Below are 20,150 nucleotides of genomic sequence, written 5' to 3' on the forward strand. Positions count from 1 at the left end.
CACGTTATCGTGTTGCAGCTTGGCCTCTGTAACATTATTGACTATCTATGTCATGTCTTCGTTAATTTGCCCAGGTCCTGGTGAAAACAAGCTTTTGCTTACCCAGAACCTGAGGAATTACATGCTCATGAAATTTTTGATGTATCAAGATGCTAACTCAATGATAAAATTCCGACATTATTTAATCATGATCAAAGTGTTCCTGAAATAAATCTATCTATCTATATCTATCTAATATGTAGGTGCTGTTGATCCGGCATTCCAGATCAACCATATATTCAAGGACTAGCTCGGTCTCGAAATCGAAATCGTTGGTGGACCAAATATCATATAAAGATTGAAAGGAAAGAAATAGACGAATTATAACCTTTGTAACACATGAGAGCCGCAAGGCCACTCAAGGTGTATTGAGTAGAGTGGATCACATCGTACTGGTTTTGTATTTCACATACAACGGTATTTATACGAGAGGGGAGCTAACGCAGTGGCTCGAATTAGCATCTCGCTACACCTTTCATTTTAAGAGTACTGGGGATTACATTCCCTGTAGCGGTTAGAAAAGCCCGTGAAAAACCAAACCAAAAAAAAAAATCCCAGAAATAGGGACCAAATTGTAAACTGTACATCTCAATGAAAATGAAGATTCCATACTAAACAATGTCAACAGGGCCTCCATTTTTGGCGTTTTTGTCCTCTCATCTCCGCGTCAGACGCACAGAGTCTGTGGTCAGACGTGTCACTGCCGTGTTTTTCCTTTTCACCAACATTTTGGCGTTTTTGCAAAAGTTGTAATAGTTTTTTCTTCTACATCAGCCATTTAGGAACAAAATCAACGAAATGCTAATCCAATTCGCCATCATTTTTTAAAACGATGTTAAATCAAACAAAGGTGTCCAGATGTCGTGAATTCAGAGGTTGCGCTGTCCCCTTTAGCTTAGAACTATCCAAGGACACTAAAGCAAGGAAACGCCACCTTTTTCTAATCACTAAACCTTTCCCGCCAAGTAAGGCCTAAACTTTTGCCGCTGAAATTTTTGAATGTCAGTTATTGGCATAATTATTGAACAAAATATGTAACTAATATCGTTTTCGTAACCATTGATGGTATGTGCTTAAAACCAGGCATTCAGATAAACTTAAAATGACTTTAAACATGTCTTAAAGTACAACAACTGAAAAGTGCTAATTAGGTTTTCTTGATAAAACAAGAATTTGCTCAAAACACAATCAATAAATTCTCTTTTGCCAAAAATATTATTTGTAGAAAATTCTTTCAGACACATCTTGACCAAATTTCAAGTAATTTGACGCATTTATCATGAAACTATGGTTCTCACTCTAGGAATGGCCCTCAATCCAAAAGTAGACATACTGTAGCTCTGAGCTACATATTGTTCTTTAAACTCATTTGGATGCTTCATAATCATGAAATAATTATTTTAAGAGATATGGCACCTGTTTTATTTGACTATTTTGGTATTTTGGATGCTTTTGCAAGAAAAACAATTTATTGGAGTCCAAAGTGCAAAATGAGATCTAGTCTACTGTACTTTGATATTTCTCTGTGCCCCTTAAATAATGCCTGCCTTTTATGCAAACTTCCTAATAAGTAGAAATTTAAACTCTACAAAAAGATAACTCATTCATTTCTCACCAATGCCGCCTGATGTTTTTTGTCAAATGTGTGGGTTTAGACAAAATTATCAATTGTCCATCCAAGATATTCTAATATGTTAACATTTATTTTATGTACATGCACTTTTATTGCTCATTCCATACATTCTTTTTTATATTTTGTCAGTGTACATTACCCATCAATTAATAAAATGACTCTTGATGATTTTCTATCTATGTGTGTTTTTGAGCAATTTCACGCAATATTTCACCAATTTCAATCGAAAAACAATTTGATTGTTTTTGATTAATTTGATGTTCATTTATTCTTCTGACTTTCAAGATTAATTCAGAAATATTTAGTATATGGACGGAGTTGTATATCAAGGAGATCATTATTTAATTAAAAACACCTTAATTTACTATGCAGTATGGATAATCTTGTTTTATTTGTACTGGAGTTAATGTCTTGATTCAACGCAATGGCCTAAGTTGGCGGTGAGGGGAAATCCGTGTCGTTTCCTCTCTATAGAGTCCCTGAACTATCTAACTTGGTTTCACTCCTCGTTTTCGAAAACATTCGCTTGTCAGCCAAAATCGGGCACTTTTCTCTTTGCACCATCTGGCGAGCCGTTGGCAGAGCCGGGTTAAGACAAAATAGATGCAGAGGATCGCTATGGAAGAAGGAAGTAAAGACTTTTCTTCTTAACCAAACCATCGCAAATATCTTTACGATCCGACTTGCATGATGCCCACCTTCACTGCCAAGTCGTCTTCATATCAGTTCCGGGAGAAGTCTGGTTATCACAATCGTTCCCACAATCACCATCCCCTTCCGGTCAAAGTCAGTCACCGAGTCGGACAGAACTCGGAAGCGATTTGTGTTTGGTGCCATTCCTCATATTCGAAAGATTTTTATTAGAGGGCAATTTCTTTGATGTTTCTTTCAGGAGCTCGAGGATGTTATCATCGTTTGCAATGTCAAGCCCTGGGATTGAATACCTCTTTGGGGGTTGGTTCTTCTCCTGGATCTTCTTCGTCTTTGTCGTTCAAGGTATGTCCTGTACTGTCGATAACGGGCGAGTTATTCACTTGTGTCCTCTTGATCCGATTACCAATTTCCTTCTGATTGACAGGGAGCGGACGAATACGATGTGGCTCAAGCTATGGCCTTCGATGAAAAGTTATTGATTGACACCCATTGTCATATTGACTTTTTGTTTCGGCGATTAAAGCCGATACCGAGAACCTTCTCCGAGTTCCAACACGACTTCCGAGAGTTCTTTCCGAACTCTTATGAAGGCTGCATCGCCGTGTTTTGTGAACCCAGAACCTGGTTTTTGGTTTAAGGTACAGTAAAATGAAAGAGTGATCACAAAAGCTCTAGCCACGCTTTTTCTTACTGGCTGAAGAAAACTTTTCCACCTATGAAACCAAAATCAAGCCCCGTGAATGCCTTCCCATTACATTTCTTGGATTCTCGCCAAAACCGGATCTTACAGGGCAATCTAGAACGTCATTGGTTCTAGGGTTTCCAATGTTTTGATCTTGTAGCATGGTCTGGAATCGAGCCTGGAATTGGAGCCCTCTGTACGGGTGATTTACGGCTGTCATCCACATTTTGCCAATGAGTTCGATCATTATGCGAAACTGACCTTAGAGAACGCCTTGAAGCGTCCCAATGTGGTGGGTTTGGGTGAAATAGGTTTGGATTATTCGGGCAAAAACACATGCTCTCGAATCATCCAACAACGAGCGTTTCGATGTCAATTGGAAATGGGTATGAAGCTTCGACTACCTTTCTGTCTTCATATTCGAGATGCCGATGAAGATGGAATGGCCGTGCTTGAAGAGGTAAATGGTGGCCCTTTATTTTTACTTGAGAAGCATCGTTATGCGGACCATACATATCACGCCAGGAGATCCAACGACGAATTGCTTATCTTTCGTAGGCGGGAATGCCAAATAATTATCCCTTTCATTTGTATTGTTTCACCGGAAGTTGGAAGTCTTGCCAGGTCTGGCTTAACAAATATTCGGGATGCAAAATTGGACTGACCCCAATTATCACGGTTGCATCTGCTTATCAAGTGCGTGAAGTGGCCCGTCAAATCTCATTAGATAGACTGCTCCTTGAAACGGATGCGCCCTATTTTCTACCGAATAAAGTAAGTGTTGTCCCCTTACCTACTACCAAACAGGGTTCATAAGATTTTTCCGGATATAATCTAAATTTCAGGTGAAGTTCGAAAGCGACTGTCCGTTGACCAACAGTCATCCCGGTTTTGCAATCCATACCGCTGCTCAAGTGGCAGCTCTGAAGAAAATGAGCCTGAAAGAAGTTCTCAAGGCTACCAGGACAAACGTGGCAGAAATCTACAGGATTGAACCAATGATAACCCGGCCCCAAACCAGGAAGGCGACTAAACCCGAACCAAAATACGCGAAATCTTCATTTTTCGAGTCGTCTTTAACTATGAGGACATTTCGATTCGAAACAGTATTAAGTTCGGATGAGGAACAAGTGACCGCTTCCAAACGTTGTTCAATGACTTTTTCGGGAAAAGAGCCTAAACTGACCAAGGTGTCAAAAGCCAGGGAGCTGGAAAGACAATCGGAATTGCCCCTTCGTAAAAAGAAACGGAAAAGTAAGGATAAAACGTGCGAGGATTCTTCAAAAGGCAAGTCAAGCAAGAGTAAAGTGCAACATGCTGTCCGACCTGAATTCAAAAAGAAGAAGCATTAGTTTTGTTTTGCACGGTGATATCAATTGAGTGCCAATTTCATTTGTTTTCAGATGTAATAAACTGTTCTGTTGTTTCAATTTAGATGTGTGAATACCATTAGAATGAGTTTGCATATTTAACCAGATTATTGTATCTTCTTGCTTTGATCTTTGTCTGGCTGTTGTTCTCTGGCTTTCTTGATCATTCCGGGGACATCAGAGAACAAAAGCGTGCCCGAGAACACCATGAGCGTTCCCACCCAATGCCACAAAGTGAACGGGTTCTGAAAGTACCAGATCGAGAACAGCAGCGACAAGAACTTCCGCAGAGTGACCACAAGCGTCACGGTGAGACTCGCGCACTCACTCGTCAATGTGAACACAGCCGAGATGCACATATATTGCGTCAAGACGTTGCAGAGTAAATAGAACATCATTCGGGGCACTTCCACCAAACCCAGGATTGATAATGCCGGCGAGTTCATGGCAATCATGAAGTGAGTATAGATATTCTGACTTAGAAACAGGAAACCTGGCAATGGGAGGCAATGCTGTAATGGAATCAAGGAGATGAGAGATTTGAGATGATACACTTAGGCGCTGAATTTAAACGTGTGAGACGTTCGTACCGAGTAGAATAAAGCTTCCTTGGGATGCTTGCCAAATTTCTTGTAAATCACTTCTTGATAGATCCCCATTCGGGCTGACATGAAAAGAGCAAAAGTAAGCATGGCCAGGCCTATGCACCACATAATCATATCCCAAGAGTCGTGATCGTTGTCCTCATCAGGGTGGATGGTAGAGCTTTCATGTTTCGCATTGGTTGCGTTTCCCGAGTGGTTAAGGTTGGAATCTTTGGATTTGCTCGTCACGTTTTGGCTCGACATGATTGTACACAGCCCAATGCCCAAAGAGATCAATATCACAGACAAATACTTCATGGGGGAATAGCGCTTGTGAAGGATGACCATGCCCATGACCATATTGGCCATTAATGACCCCTAAAATTAAACGGTTCAAAGATGACATGGGCTCGGGCAGCATGAGAAAATCATTTCCCCTACCGCTCTGAAGATCATGTGCAGCGGCATCGAAATATTGAAATTTAGAGCATAGTTGTTGGTGACACTGATGATGAAGTACATCACGACTAGAGTGGTCCACGAACTGTCATGAGAGAAAGAAAGATCGAGAACATGAATGACGAATACAAGGTTGTTTTATATACGACAAATATCACATGAAATCCTAGACGCAAGCTTACCGGAAAGGAACGATCGGGCCCAAGGTTCCGCATTTGGTGGTGAAAATGAATCCCTCGATGGAGATAAATAGGAACGAGCAGAATGTGATGAGATTCCCGCAACCTGGATCCTCTCTGAAAACGACAACGGGTCATATGCAGCATTATTCCTTGCTGTGATATATTCACCAATCACACCGAACCGCCACCGACCCACCCCCAAACAGCCCAACTTACTTGACGTGCATTTCCATGGCCAATTCTCGGGTGCCGCAGATCACTAAAACTTGAGCAAGCAAAAACCAAGCTCGAGCCTTCATGTTGCCTATCACGGTGCCCCTCCCCCCCACCTCAAACGAAAATATTCACCCCACCACAACCCAGAACCCGCACGAATCTTATGATGGTTCCAGGGTGGGATCGAGCACGGCTGGGTGAATATGAGCACGGGGTGGAACTTAAGCAGGTCAAAGGTGAACCCAACGCGAATGGGCTGGGAAATCAACGATCCCCACACTTATTAGGCGTGTGCAGCACGGCCACGGGGATGGGCGGGACCCGGGGAATAAGGACATGCAACTTACTTGACGAGAAACTCCAAGGAGATCACATTGAGGCAACAGCCCCATAAAACCAGGCCAATGGCCCAAGCCGCACTCATAGTAGTTTTTGAGCCCCGAGTTCCAGCACCCCGAATGTCAAACTTGGGGAACGAATGAGGCACAGGGGAACATCAAGCCCTCGAAAAGCGATCCCATCCGACTCCGTCACTCACGCACGGCTCAAGAGGAACAGTCAGGCTCGTCATCCAAGTTCATGAACTTGAACTCGATTCGATGTGACTATGGGTTTGAGGCTGGCTGAGGCCATCGAGTGGGACCTGAGCGGGACCCAGCATGAGCAGCTCAGCCACCTGGGTGATATCCTTTGAATTCGCGTTGGAAAGCCAGTGCTGGCCTGGCGTCAAACCCAGGCCTGAGATGGGCAGCGATGCCCCCCTGATCCTCGGACACCCGTTGTAGTCTAGGCGGGAGCGGGATGGCCGGTTCGAACGAACTAGCTGATGCGGGACGGGGGCCCTGCCTTTGGGCGCTGGGGTGAATCAACTAGCTTTCTCCGTGGCCCTGTCTAGTTGGTGGTCTGTTCCCTCGTGCCTGCGTTTCTGAGGGGCGCGTGGGTCCAACCGTTGGGGCCATCCAGTCTCAACCACCTACTCACCCACCCACCTATGAGCTGAGGCTTGTTCAATCACCCGTCGGACAATCCCGATGTCCACTGATCTCCCAGCTGCCAACTACGGGTTGATGGGGTGGTGGTGTGGTTCCTTCAGTAAATTAAACGTATGGCGTCCTAGCGTCCTATGTATCCATAGGATAGACGGTTAGGCTTGCTTGCTATATGCGCTGACCATGTCCACGTCCATCTGACCATGACGTCGTCGAAGAACACGGCCTCGTTCGGTCTCAATCTCGAGTTCTGGGCAGCGAGGCGCTTTAATTCAGGTCCAGCCTCACATGTCCATATATACATACAATATGCCTAAGCTTGTGCGTGAGCCAAGGCCTCTCCAGAGGTCTGATGTGAACTGGGATGACGTCATAGCCCAGCCATGCTTTCCAGAGCATGCACAGCCATCTATGGCCAATGGGGCACATATCGGCCAATTTTTTGTTGTCCTCCTTGGTGCGTTGTTTCTTGAGGGCTGCGGGCGATGTTGTGATGTCATCGTTCTCGCTCTCGGCAGAGTGCAGATCCGACCGATCGGACGGATCGGACAGATCGGACCCAGGTCCTAAGTAAAGATTAGTCCAAAGCTACATTGGAACCACGGAAGTCGACAATCCAACAAGCGCAACCTACCACTTAGAGTGTGTTCTAGAGCTATGCCTCGAATCCGATTCGGGTTCGGATTCGGTCGGATTGAGCATTTGGTTCGGATTCGGAATCAGATTGAGTTCGGATGCGATCGGAAATTCGGTTTCAGTCCGAGTTTTTAGGGTAAACTAAATGCAAGCAAGTTTCGTTAGGAACTCTCAGGGGAGTCAAAGAACGTTAAAGTTACACGCAGTAAATTGAGCTGCTATCTTAAAAGTCGTCTTAATAATTGTGTGCTAATCCCACACTAATAAAGCACCCCAAAGTTTCCCGAAAGAAAACAAGGATTAACGAATTTGTGTTCTAAAAAATATTGAAGGAGATTTCATCGGGAAACTGAGAAGCTTATTTCAATTCATTTATGATTTTGTTTAATAAACAAGTTGGTTGGGATTACATAAATTTGATTGTAATAGTCAAAAAGAGAAGGTAAAGTTATTTCTTAAAGTTTGATCTGACTTTAAGGTAATGTAACTAGACGGACACTCATTTCTTGGAAGAGATAAATGAAGAGATTTGCAAATATCATATTAGGTATTGTGTCTCACTATTTCAATTGACAGTGAGTGCTCGTTCAAACCTATATCTTGCATTTGTTCATTCATTTAACTGGGGTAAGGGTGTTAAGTATTGATCTGATCAATCTACCTGCGCCTCAAACTAGCGCCTAGCTTGATCCAATCTGTTTTTAAGGTCAGAAAATGTACCTTCCCTTGACCTTAAATAATTCAGCTGGGATCCAAGTTGGCAGTGCCGGTTTGAAAGTTTGAGGCGCAGGCAGATGGATCTAGAGGGGCCCTTTAGATTGATCACATCAGTAGTCTTGAGCCAACCAATATTAGAATTTGGAATACCTTCATTCATGGTTATGAAAGCGAACTAATGAATTAAGGACTAACAATAGGTCATATCTCTCAAAAATGTATAGCCATTGATGTTTTAGTCCTTTTAATGATGAAAGAAGCACTGAAAATGATGTTGAGGGCGCTTTTTCAAGAGTACAGAGTGTCCATTTCATCCTCCCTTATGGGTCACCTTCTTTTTGCCGTGCGGCATCCAGGTCTTGTAGAAATCCAGAGCAACACTAAGCACTTAATGGAGAAAAAAAAGCTTCGATGAATTGAAAACCGCTTGGCAAGTGTAGACACGGTAGACACCAATAGGGTTGGTCTGTGAGCTTTGAATTCCTACTTCGTCGAGTTAATGTTCATAAATTTGTATCGTGTAACTGGACCATTACCAATAGATCTCGTGTGGAACTTACCTTAGCAAGTACTCCACGCATAAAATCCAGGAAGTTTGAGGTTGCGTGCTTTTATCTTCCGTTCATTCGATGTCGATCTGGCAGGAGAAAAACACGCCAGAGACCTTTGACTGATTTCGAACGTGGCGCCAGATCAGCCAGAGCAACAAGTCGTCCACGAAAAGTGCCTTCACCCGACCAAAAGTGACTGGAATCCATCTTGAGCGCCCCACGAAACCATCCAACCGTCCATGCCAGGTAGTTGGGTCAGCTAAGCTGGGTCGATCCCCAGGCAGGGCTGGAAGGAGGAAGTCCATCATGGGTGACGAGGGTTTGAGTTCGGGTTGGGAACAAGAGTTGAGTTACTTCCTGACCCACGGACCCGGACGGGCTCGTCTCCTCGATTTGTTGCCCGCCCAGCCGGCGGATCGAACTCCCCGGGTGGCGGGTGGGACGGGGCGAGTCTCGGCCCATCGGAGTCTATGTTTCAACGCGTGCACGCTCACGGACTTCTGCGGCAAAGTCGTGACGGCCATTCTGCTGGATCCGGAGGCCACGCTAGCCCGTTGCGATCAAATCGTGGCCCAGAGCCTTTTGAGTCTCGTCGACGTGGACACGCCCCGCCCGCCAATCCATTGGCGTTTGAGCGCCTTACCACCGTTTCGCGACTTTGTCCGCGATACCGTGCCCAAGAGTGAAGACGTGGGCCTGCTTTTGAGCATTCGCGGCACGGCCATCAAAACCGGATGGCCCAAGATGTTGGAAAAGCGGAAACGCTTCCATTGCGGGTCGTGCGGCTATTCTTTTGAATTGGAAGCGGATTTCGAGCAGTTCTACAAGTTCGATAAGCCCGCGACATGTCCCAATCCGGATCGGGTTTGCCGCAATACCTACCAATTTACGGCGGCCTTGGACATGGAGCCCGAGTTCTGTCGCGATTATCAAGAGATCAAGATCCAGGAGCAAGTCAGTAACCTCAATATGGGCACCATTCCGCGCAGTATTTGGGTCACCTTGGAGGATGACTTGGTGGATGTGTGTAAACCCGGGGACGACGTCACCGTCATAGGCGTGGTCAAACGGCGCTGGTACGAAATGGGCCGGGCTCACGATGGGCGCACCGAAATCGGATTGTGTCTCAAAGCTAATTTCATTGAAGTCAACAACGATCAAAAGTCTCGCCATTTGGTCAACCCGGATCAGGTCCTAGAGTTTGAGGACTTTTGGCAGGCCCACGCCCATTCCCCCTTAGTGGGACGAAATAAACTGCTGGCCTCTTTCTGCCCACAAGTAAGGGGTCAGGGCTCTCTTATTTTCCAGCGGGTTCTAAAAGTCGCCGTTTCCTTCTATGACAGGTGTACGGTCTCTATGCCGTGAAACTGGCTTTGGCCATCGTGTTGTGCGGGGGCGTCGAACGAGTTGATGAAAGTGGCACACGGGTCCGAGGCGAGGCCCATATGGTGAGTTGCACTTCCCTGAGCTCGGTGCCCATGTCAGATATCCACCATGTCTATCGTTCACTTTAGCTGATGGTCGGTGACCCAGGCACGGGTAAATCCCAGTTATTGCGTTACGCGGCCAAAATTTCGCCTCGGTCCGTACTCACCACGGGTATTGGCTCCACCAGTGCTGGCCTAACAGTGTCCGCCGTCAAAGATTCCGGCGAATGGCATTTGGAAGCGGGGGCCTTGGTTCTGGCCGATGGGGGCGTGTGCTGCATTGACGAATTCAATTCGATCCGCGAGGCTGACCGGACGAGTATCCATGAGGCCATGGAGCAGCAATCGTTAAGTGTAGCCAAAGCGGGTTTGGTATGCAAACTCCAATCCCGGTGCTCGGTATTAGCCGCCACCAATCCCAAAGGTCATTACGACTCCGAAGAACCGCTGACCGTCAACATCGGCATTGCCTCACCTTTACTGTCCAGATTTGATTTGGTGTTCACGCTCTTGGATGCTCGGAACGAGATTTGGGACAAGATTGTGTCGGGTTATCTGTTGCAAGGTACGAATCGAGCGAAGAAAGATTGCGAATATTGTTCCACCAATTGCAAGTGTTGGCTGTATTTTTAACGTCTAGGCAAAAATCCACTTTCTGATCTAACGGAGAACGTGACGAAAGAACTCTGGCCCTTCGATAAGTTACAATCCTACTTCGTCTATTGTAAAAGAAATAATCCGGATCTGAGTGACGATGCGATTGAAGTACTTTCACGTTATTACCAAAGGCAAAGAAACGGGGAAGATCAGAACAACATGGCGAGAACCACCGTGCGAATGCTTCAGAGTGCCATCAGGTTGGGTTTGTCCGTTTGATAATCCAATTCTTTGGATATAACTCTACTTTTATCATTTAGACTGGCTCAAGGTCATGCTCGATTGATGAGAAAGTCTCGAGTTGAGATCATGGATGCAGTTTATGCCGTAATCCTGTTAGAGATCTCTTCCGAAGCATCCTCCTCTTTGCTCCAAGGCGTAAACCCTTTACACACAACGTTTCCAGAAGACCCCTTGAATGAGTACAAGGCCCAGGCCGAAGTGATTTTGGAGGGCCTGAATCTGCCTCATCTTTTGAAAAGTGAAATGACTCGCTTGCAAGTCGAAAAAGAAGTTGCTAATCTGGATCGGACGCGCTCTACAGTTAAAACCGTTTCCTCAACCAGCGAGCCACAACCTTTGAAGCCCAGTAATCAAATGTCGGAAGTGATCTCAAAACTTCGAACCAATCAGTTCGATTATGGTAAACTTTCCGACTGCGTAATCAGCAAGCAAAAGAAAAGTAGCCTGAACAACAAGCGCAAAGAGAACGTTAAGAAAAGGAAGAGTTCGGGTTGCTCCAAGGGGAATTCCAAGCGGAAAAAAGCATCACCATTCGAAAAGCACGACATTTCATCGGGTTCATCAACAGACGAGTTTGAACCTGAGGGTGCCCCGGTCAAGTCACCTAAAAAAATTCAAGACAATTCCCCACAGACCTCGACTCAACTTCCACTATTATTTGGGACCTCGAAAGTCGACGATTTCCATATTGATGAGAGCGTGATTTCCAGGACCTGTGAATCAGCCAAGACCTGTGAATCACCCAACATGCTCTCGTTTTTGCCCTCACCGGTCACGAAAAGGTCTTCTGATCAGTTTTTAGCCTCTTCAACGGAGGTTAATCGTATCCCGGTTCTCATGAAATCAGAACAATCGTCTCCAGAGATATCGATGAAAGAGGCAACAACTGTGATCTTGGACGAAAGAGAAACGTCCCTGAAGCCAAGAGCACAAATGACGACTCAAATTTTCAGTGCCGATGGAGAGGATATCGACGAGTTAGATGACATTGACTTTGGTTCCCAGTCTGATCGAAATCTGTCCTCTTTTATTGCCTCTCAAATTGAGCTTCATACGTCGACGGGCCATCCTTTAGCTGAATCCGGGACTAAAGAGGTTAACGTTGAAGGCAACGATTGCAGCGAGTCAAAGAAAGTTGTCAAAAACGTACCCATCAACCCAAGGTCGATATTTTATGATCCAAATGATGATGATGTCAGTGATCTAGATTTCAACCTCACTTGAAATCTGTTGTGATAAAGCAGATTAACATCAGATTATGGTTCAATTTTTCTTCTTATCTAAGGTTGCAAGAGTTAATTTTAGTTCAAAAAGCCACTTTGGTCCCTTAACAAGAATTGAAAATACGTAGATTGATTCATTTTGACGAACTTGATGTTTCCCTACAATTATCTGCCCTAGATTTGCGGAAGGTCATGCAATACACACGGTTGGAACAATTACTCATATTTGAAATGCTTTCCGGGAATGCATTACTAACTGTATTTACCTTTTGATGGCACACATACCGAAAACATTCTTAAAAAAATGCCACATTAGTGGAATGAGTTCATTACGTTTCAGAGTGTGTTTAGAGAGCGATGCGACTGAGCTCTGAATTTGGTAGAGCAATGGGCACATCCAAGGAACCAATTGGAGGCAAAAATTTGCCTACATTGTTTTCGCTGTCTGGCATTTCCTTCTTCCGTTGAGCGATGCTTCTCATCTCCTCTTTTAACTTCTCCAAAATGGCCAGACTGGGCATGGGACGAGATGAGTTTCGAGATTGTAAACCAGTGATCTAAAAAGACCCCAAGGAAGGTGGGTTTGCTCGTTGCCGTGCAAAAAGGTTTTTTCCTAGATGTACCCTTAATGTGATATCAATTATTCAACGTACCTCAGTCTCCCTTTCACGTTTAGCTTTTAAGTATGCGGCTGATCGACTTCCATACAATCTTAAGAGAGCGCCCCAAGATGTCACGTTTGGGTGGAGAAGCTGAAGGAGCTTTTGAGCAGCCAATTGTTTTCCATCTTTTTTGGTCCGGCATACCACGCTGACTTCCCGGTTATTGACTCGCATGATGAACTCGTTCTTCTGAAATCGCATGGGTTTCAATTCCATGTGGATGTTCGTGTCCCCCAGAGCGTAGTTCCGTTGCAGACACGTTGTCAAGATGCCATAAGGCGATGGCTCGCTAGCCTTATTGCATAAATCCGACACTCTGGGATCGTCCACTCGAATATCGTCAAAAAATTCCAAATCAGAGTGGTCCTTGGGCGTTGTTTTGGTCTTTTCAATCTTGTGAATAATGTCTGGGATGAGAATTTCCAAGGTCTTCTTAGCTGCTTCTCCTTTGGCAGTTTTCTTGGACGCTCCAACGCCAGTCCCATATTCAATACCGTTGATGTTTACTGTGCATCTAAAATTTCATAATATCCGATGATGTTACCGATAGAATTGACTTGTCTTATCTGGATCAGGAAACAATCATTTACAATATCTTGGGGCTATGTTATGTTACTCACTGGTAGGGTGTAGTGGATGATTGAGCTTCACAATAGGAGTAATGAGGCTGAGTTCTCAAACTTTGTTGAATGTACTCGTGTAAAATGCAAACGTATGATTTGCCCTGTGGATTCAAGAGCCAATCCTTTTTGGTCTTCTTTACCACTCGGTGATTTAAGGCCGTATCCTAAAATGTCCATATTTAAGCTTGAATCACTCAGAAAACCAAGGAATTAACAAGCAAAAAAGACCTCACCTCAGACTGATTTTCGACTTTTTCAAGTTCTACCACCGGAATGGAAATGATGGCCGTCCCCGAGGGTAAAGTTGGTCGCGATTGAGCTTTCTTCTTCGGACCCTTACTATTACTATTACCCACACTGGATTCGGACAGTTTTTCAGCCTCGGCTTCGGCCTCGGCTTCTTTGGTTGCATCTATGGCCTTTTGAAGTTGCTTCCTGGAGGTTTGCTTCATGTATCTTCGTCGCTCGGTCCAAGACCTAAGGCAGAGGTTTCAAAAGATTGGTTGGATGTTCAGAGTTTATGGGATCGCGTTTGAATGGAAGCACTCACTTAAAGCGTTTGATACTGATCTCCTTGAACTGGAATAGGTTGCTGCAATATTGCTTGAATTCGTCCGGACTCACGGAATTGGTTTGAGCCGCCTCCTTTTGAGTTTCAATCTTGGCTTGGGGCAAATTGGGGCAGCTCACTTGACCTTGTTCAGCAGCTAACCTGGCTTTTTCTTTGAGCTTGCCCTCTTCCTCTAAGCCTCGCTTGTAGTTCAGGCAAGGGATGGAATCCACGGGAATGAAATGCTTCTAAACAAGGACATTGAAACATTGTTTTCCAGAGATCTTCGGTAATTTCAATCTAGCGTTTTCTCCACTTACTCTGGCACTTCCCGCTCCAATATGATATGGTCGACTCAAGGTCACGACACGAGATTCACGATGAAGGTACACGGGGAAGCCGGATGAGTGGCACACTTTGATCCATCCACTAGGCAAAACATCGAAATTATTCTTCAAGCCTTTTTCTATCAAAATGGACTGAAAAGAAAAAACTTATTCATTACCCCATGAGTGGCCATCAAGAATAATTGGGGTGCTTCCTCCACCTAGTCATTGGCGCGAGATGCGAAAAAAAAAAAACATTGCCATAACATTGAAGTGACTTTGTGCAGGTCTCTCAGCCCCGGCACTTTCATCTTTCTAACCATGCCTTTTATCCACGGCCACCCACCCGCTTACCCTTCGCCGTTCCTCTTTGGGCACGATTTCTTCTTCCTCGAGCTCCTTCTGATGGGCCAAATTTGCAGTTTCATCCAGGAGCTTGTGCAACACTTCATCATCCATTTCGTCGTCGTCGTCGTCCTCCACGTCCTCTTCCTCGTGTTCATCTCGTTCCATCCCTTCTTCCTCGTCTTCAAATTGACTTCTTCTATCCTCGAGATCACTCAAATTCGAGGGCGCGGTCGGACAGGGTGGTGGAACCGCGGCCGACGGCTCCTCTTTGACGGTGATCGAGTGGGGAGTGGGGGGCCCCGGGGGTGGTGGAATGCCCGCCGAATAAGCCAGGGTCAGGTCCTGCGGGAGCGGCGGGGGCGGGGGTGAGGGTACCGGGAGAGCGATGGGTTGGGTGGGGGTCTCCTCCTCGAGGTCCTCGAGCGATTGAGCGCGGGTGTTGGGACTGGCCACGCGGGACGACAGCTGGGACGAGAGATTATCCGAGACCAAACTGGACAGATCGTTGTCATGATCGCCCTCAATGCATACATCGGCCGCCCCGTGATGCGGGCTGGACTCTTCGCCCTCCTCGGCCACGCAACACGGGTCCATGGGGCCCTGGCCTTGATTCAGAAAGGGATCGAGATTAAATTGACTCTCGGTATCACTCAGATTCAAGCCCAAATTATTGATTTGACGGGCATAAGCGGCGGGATCCGTGGCAGACTCTAGGCCGGCCAACCGTCGCGTCAATCGGGTGGGCGTGGACCGGGCCGAGTCCGAAGTCATGGGCGGCAACGTGGGCATGGGCCCGGGCGAGCTGGTCTCGTCCCCCGAGCTGGACCCGGAGCTCGAGCCCGAAGAGCTGGATCCGGACTCGTCGTCGTGGTCATCGTTGTCGTCGTCTTCGGAGGAAGAAGATCCGGAGCTAGACTCAAATGAGCGGTCCAGACTCGAATCCAACTTGGCCGCTTTGGCCGCCACGCCCTCTTCATCCTGGGGCTGACCCTCGGACTGTTGGTCTGGATCGAGCTCCGAGCTCAATGGCCGGGCTCGCTTGCCCGCCATGCTGGTCACCGCCGAGCCAGCCGAGCCAGCCGAGCCAGCCAGCCAGCGAGCGTTGGGCTAGGTGGGTGGATGCGTCACACCTTTAATGAATCGCGAGCCCAGGGGAGGTGGGGTCAGCCAGGCCGGTTCGGACGCGACTCTCGGTCCTGAGGATCCCGTCCCGAGGGCCAAGCGAGCGACGACTGGATGATATTTGACGGGTCAAACGGCCGGTGCGGGGCGGTGCGGGCTACCCGCTGAATCGGTGAATGGAACGGGTCCGGTGAGCTTCTTCTTTCGGATTTCGGATTTCGGAATTCGGATGGGGACAAGTTCCATCTATGAACCTCTTCTGAAACAGGCTGGCCTTCTGTTCGACATCAGCGTTGCCACCCCATCCAAGCCCTGCGCGACCAATTTCAAGCTCGAAAATAGTCATGGTCGTAAGTAGTGTGACAGGGTTCAAGTATCCTGTATTTGGCCCGGATATGATCTTATGACAAGGCTCATATGGCTGACTCATGTCAGTAAGATATCCCAGCCAGCCAACGTATTCGGCTTCCAAAAGTGACATGACAGAGGAGGCATGGCGGAGGCCAGGCATTTTTTTCGCTGCTCTCCTGCTCTGGCCTTTTAGGCTTAGCCATGGTTAAAAGATTTGGCCTGTGTGTCGTCCACCTGGCAAACCTGCTCGGCTCTGCCTCTAGATCTCGCTCTCGCAATCTCACGGTCTCCCATCCAGCATCCTCACAAAATTAAAAGCAGTCATCCCCCGGATCGTTCACTCAGCCTCGCTCTCATCGATGATCATGCAAAGGTACTGAAATAGATCCAGAGAGGGCGGGCCAAAAATTGCCCACAAATGACATTCGACGCTTAACTAGTCAGCCGATTTCGATCTTACTTTTTGCGAGCTGATCTGAGGCTTCATTTTCGTCATTTTCCTCTTTTTATCTTCGACATTTCGACTACGAAAAGTAAATAAGTGACCTGGTTGGCCCGTTTGGGCTCATATCCCATCATGCGGTTACTAATTCTTACTTGGTTCCTAAATTAAGCTTAAGCAAACCTTTTTATGCCTTATAATAATTCGCCAGTCTTGGACATTATCAATAGACAATGAACCGCCAGAATATGGACGGGGATGCTGAGTGAAAAGCTGACAACATAATGATTCATGAAATGAATGCGCTGGCTCTCTTCTGGTATTTGAATGCAAGACATAACAGAGGGGTAGGTTATTCATTATGTGAACGGTAATGTCCTGCACTTTAAAAAAAGCATTACTTTTGATATATAACTGATGACAAATATGGAGGCTAACCAAAATCGCCAAGAACAAAGCCACCAGCGTTGAATATTGAAGCACAACGGCATGGCAATGGCATGAATTGGATGATGTTGGAGAGAACCTCTGGATGATTGGAGTGGAATCGCCAATTGAAGTTTGGGCATTGCTTTGTGGACCCCGTGGGTCGGTAGATCGGAGAAAAGTTCAACAATCCAGATCTTTGGCCGTGGCTTCTCTGACAGCAAAGACCACCAATTCATTGGTAGCCGGGTACGTCAAGAAAAATGGAGGCTCATCAAACCTCAAAAAGTCCTTGATGAGGCGTCTTCTTAACGCTGAAAAAATGGAACGGAAGGAAGAGCCTAAACAAACTGAAGGAATCAAGAACCTGCCTGGGACAAACGTCATGGCCGGCAACCTGTAGTATCATCCTTAGGTAGCTAACCTTTTGCTTGTTAGCTGACACTGTTTTCGAGGCCCTTGCAACCGAGCTGCCGCAGGCTGGCTTGCGCCGCGGCCTAGGCGCCCCCAGGCCCTTGCAACCGAAAGGTTAGGTTAGGTCAGGTCAGGTTAGGTCAGTTTAGGTTAGTTTTTCTTATCTTTAGCCATCTTTGTTCAAACTTCCAGAACAACAACTGAAGCAAAAGGTTAGCTACGTAAGGACAATACAACCCGTAGCATGACAAGAAATTAGTCACCCCGAGACTCACTATCAACTCCCCGCCCAAATTGAAGAAATCCGCCTAGATTCAGCCACCAATTTCAACCTGTTATAACTGTTATAACTGTTATATAACTGTTAGAAATTGAGCCAGCTAGGAGGGCAAGTTGATGTGACAGAGCGAGTTGGAGAACTGTACTGGCGAAACGCGAGAGGAAAGGACGAAATACTAGAAGTATTCAGGAACTGGAAAGTCATGGTTGAGAAGGCATCTGGGTGTGTTGTGAAGTCGATCAGGACTGACAATGGAGGAGAGTATGTATCCAATCAGTTCAAGCGTTTCCTGACATCCCAAGGCGTCAGACACGAACTGACTGTCCCACGGAACCCTGAACAAAATGGAGTGTCTTGAAAGGATGAATCGAACGTTAGTGGAGGCAACGAGGGTCGATGCTTTCTGACGGTAATTTGCCCCATCGTTTTTGGGCCAAGTTGTGACCAGTGCCGCTTACCTTCGAAATAGATGCCGACGAGAGCAGTGCCTGGAAAAACTCCCTATGAGCTAGGTATGGACTGGCAGAAACCAAATCTTCAGCATCTGAGGCGGGTAGGCTGTGTTGCCTATGCATGGATTAGTAACCAAAGAAAGACGACGAAAGTTTGATTCAAAATCAAGAAAGCTCGTTATGCTTGGCTATGGCATTGATGTGAAAGGCTACCGTTGTTTGATCGTGAGTGGGTCGGGTTATTCATCATCGGAATGTTATTTTTGATGAAGACACCAATGCCTTTGATGTCAAGGGAGAGTGCCGGTCTCCCGACAAGTTCGTGGCACCGGACGAATATCAAATTCCAAGTGAGATGGATGGTGAACAGGATTCGAACATCCCGCTGGAAGAGCCGGAAAAACAATTTTGTCCTGACCGTGAAGATACACGTCCCACCAAAATCCGACCATAAATTGAGTCTAGGGAGGTGGGGCAGCAATGCCCATGGAAAAGAGAGTTTGCTGGGTGCCGAAGGGATCGGCGGTTCGTGGTGGCCTCTGTGCCCGGTTTGTGGTGGGCCTAGTGTGCCCGGTTCGTGGTGAGCCTAGTGTGCCCGGTTCGTGGTGGGCCTAGTGTGCCCGGTTCGTGCTGGGCCCATAACCTGTTAGAAATTGGGCTAGCTTCTTTCGTTCTTCACTTATCAATAGGTTCGGTGCGACCCTCTCCTATATTTCCGTGGCATCCGATGATTTGAATTAGAGTAATTGTGCACCTGTTAGAATTGAGCTAGCTCATTTTCTAACAATAACTACACGCCTCGGTTGGCAAATTTCGGGGCCCTCATTTATCCAATACGTAAACCGCAATACACACAAAAAACAGAATGCCATTTAGAAAAGGACTGTAGCTTTGTTTTGGTAGATATAGTATTTCATTATTGTTCTTGGACCAGTTGTTGTTATGCTTTTTTCATACATTCAGACATGACAGTTTTACATTGAATGATATTCTTTGTATCCTCTGTTTAATTTCATTTTTTGTAGCTAAGATTTTACGGATTTTGTAACCACAATAAAGAATGCCATTCAATGTTGAATGTATCTGTTACAAAATCCGTGATCGTTTTTAGAGTTTAGGAATACGCAAGGTTTGCTCTAACCTGGGACCATTAAAACTGGAATTAATAGGGTACATCCACTCTCTGAAAGTCCGCTCTTTGCGGGTAGAAACGTTTCAGTCGGGAGCTTTCACCCCCGCAACTAATGGGCAAGGTTACACGGATCATTTTGTATCCATCCATTCATCGGAAACAACGAACAACGAATGGGGATTAAACAAGTCCAATAGAGACGAATATGTTTTTTTTCCAACATTAATAAACTGGATGCAAAGTAGAGACGAAAACCAAACACCCCGTTTTCCGATCCAAAGAAGGACATTTTCAAATTAGGTGAAAATCGCGGAATGCCCACTCTATTCAAAATTCCTGTCTCTAATTTGTCGCAGGAAGAGCTAATTAGGTTGTTGTAAGATATTCAGGATTTTTGATGATCAAATATTTTGATAATCTCCCTGATCAATTTCGCATCATAATCCAGTATTTTTGGACACCCCAATCTGTCAGATGAGTGCTACCATACATTGCGTCTTTGGTGTTGTTTGGGCAAAAGTCTTTTGTGTTGCGTGTGAGAATTTTGATGCTCAAATATCATTTTCCACATCTGAATTATACAATAACAGAAGTTAAATATGCACAAGAGTATTTACTTCCAATATTTCATATATATGGCAACCACCCATGGAATAACTTAGTTTGTACATCTCTTCTGTTTGATCATTTGGTAACACTAGTTCAGATATCATGACGTCACAACTTATTGATATCAACAAGACTCTGAGTCGGCCATTTG

General features: G+C 45.8%; 4 protein-coding genes across 5 annotated transcripts; 2 read left to right on the top strand and 2 right to left on the bottom strand.

The window, feature by feature from the left end:
* Nucleotides 1-2,122: 2,122 nt before the first annotated feature.
* Nucleotides 2,123-4,360, top strand: LOC131886007 (putative deoxyribonuclease TATDN2). Its single transcript, XM_059234209.1, has 6 exons — nucleotides 2,123-2,458; nucleotides 2,565-2,668; nucleotides 2,751-2,964; nucleotides 3,169-3,468; nucleotides 3,567-3,782; nucleotides 3,854-4,360. Exons 3-6 carry the CDS (start codon nucleotides 2,911-2,913, stop codon nucleotides 4,358-4,360), a joined length of 1,077 nt encoding a protein of 358 aa, XP_059090192.1. The 5' UTR covers nucleotides 2,123-2,458; nucleotides 2,565-2,668; nucleotides 2,751-2,910.
* LOC131886006 (UDP-xylose and UDP-N-acetylglucosamine transporter-like) lies at nucleotides 4,361-7,142 on the bottom strand. 2 transcript variants are annotated; one of them, XM_059234207.1, is made up of 5 exons: nucleotides 6,167-7,142; nucleotides 5,604-5,717; nucleotides 5,404-5,506; nucleotides 4,969-5,340; nucleotides 4,361-4,890 (listed from the first exon to the last, which is right to left on the bottom strand). In XM_059234207.1, the coding sequence occupies exons 1-5, from the start codon at nucleotides 6,241-6,243 to the stop codon at nucleotides 4,486-4,488; spliced, it is 1,071 nt and encodes a 356-aa protein (XP_059090190.1). In that variant the 5' UTR covers nucleotides 6,244-7,142; the 3' UTR covers nucleotides 4,361-4,485. The 2 variants fall into 2 exon arrangements, with proteins under 2 accessions (XP_059090190.1, XP_059090189.1); XM_059234206.1 differs by lacking the exon at nucleotides 6,167-7,142 and adding an exon at nucleotides 5,820-6,160.
* Nucleotides 7,143-8,825: 1,683 nt separating this feature from the next.
* LOC131886003 (DNA helicase MCM9-like) lies at nucleotides 8,826-12,295 on the top strand. The gene is made up of 5 exons (XM_059234204.1): nucleotides 8,826-9,990; nucleotides 10,056-10,160; nucleotides 10,227-10,704; nucleotides 10,780-10,996; nucleotides 11,057-12,295. Exons 1-5 carry the CDS (start codon nucleotides 9,019-9,021, stop codon nucleotides 12,261-12,263), a joined length of 2,979 nt encoding a protein of 992 aa, XP_059090187.1. The 5' UTR covers nucleotides 8,826-9,018; the 3' UTR covers nucleotides 12,264-12,295.
* A 199-nt stretch (nucleotides 12,296-12,494) lies between these two features.
* LOC131886005 (microprocessor complex subunit DGCR8-like) lies at nucleotides 12,495-16,165 on the bottom strand. Its single transcript, XM_059234205.1, has 7 exons — nucleotides 14,778-16,165; nucleotides 14,418-14,576; nucleotides 14,098-14,345; nucleotides 13,781-14,024; nucleotides 13,545-13,711; nucleotides 12,916-13,438; nucleotides 12,495-12,819 (listed from the first exon to the last, which is right to left on the bottom strand). The coding sequence occupies exons 1-7, from the start codon at nucleotides 15,819-15,821 to the stop codon at nucleotides 12,610-12,612; spliced, it is 2,595 nt and encodes an 864-aa protein (XP_059090188.1). The 5' UTR covers nucleotides 15,822-16,165; the 3' UTR covers nucleotides 12,495-12,609.
* Between the last annotated feature and the right edge of the window lie 3,985 nt (nucleotides 16,166-20,150).

Source organism: Tigriopus californicus, chromosome 9 (genome assembly GCF_007210705.1).
Source record: "Tigriopus californicus strain San Diego chromosome 9, Tcal_SD_v2.1, whole genome shotgun sequence".
In the NCBI taxonomy this organism is placed as follows: domain Eukaryota; kingdom Metazoa; phylum Arthropoda; class Copepoda; order Harpacticoida; family Harpacticidae; genus Tigriopus; species Tigriopus californicus.

Coding starts and splice junctions, on each gene's coding strand:
- LOC131886006 (XM_059234206.1), bottom strand. CDS start 5,902: ATGAAGGCTCGAGCTTGGTTTTTGCTTGCTCAAGTTTTAGTGATCTGC. Junction 5,718..5,819: donor GCCATGGAAATGCACGTCAA/GTAAGTTGGGCT, acceptor TGTCGTTTTCAG/AGAGGATCCAGGTTGCGGGA. Junction 5,507..5,603: donor GGCCCGATCGTTCCTTTCCG/GTAAGCTTGCGT, acceptor CTCTCATGACAG/TTCGTGGACCACTCTAGTCG.
- LOC131886005 (XM_059234205.1), bottom strand. CDS start 15,821: ATGGCGGGCAAGCGAGCCCGGCCATTGAGCTCGGAGCTCGATCCAGAC. Junction 14,577..14,777: donor CCAAAGAGGAACGGCGAAGG/GTAAGCGGGTGG, acceptor TTTTCTTTTCAG/TCCATTTTGATAGAAAAAGG. Junction 13,439..13,544: donor TCATCCACTACACCCTACCA/GTGAGTAACATA, acceptor ATGAAATTTTAG/ATGCACAGTAAACATCAACG.
- LOC131886003 (XM_059234204.1), top strand. CDS start 9,019: ATGGGTGACGAGGGTTTGAGTTCGGGTTGGGAACAAGAGTTGAGTTAC. Junction 9,991..10,055: donor TGGCCTCTTTCTGCCCACAA/GTAAGGGGTCAG, acceptor CTTCTATGACAG/GTGTACGGTCTCTATGCCGT. Junction 10,705..10,779: donor GTCGGGTTATCTGTTGCAAG/GTACGAATCGAG, acceptor TTTAACGTCTAG/GCAAAAATCCACTTTCTGAT.
- LOC131886007 (XM_059234209.1), top strand. CDS start 2,911: ATGAAGGCTGCATCGCCGTGTTTTGTGAACCCAGAACCTGGTTTTTGG. Junction 2,965..3,168: donor AACCTGGTTTTTGGTTTAAG/GTACAGTAAAAT, acceptor TTGATCTTGTAG/CATGGTCTGGAATCGAGCCT. Junction 3,783..3,853: donor CCTATTTTCTACCGAATAAA/GTAAGTGTTGTC, acceptor TCTAAATTTCAG/GTGAAGTTCGAAAGCGACTG.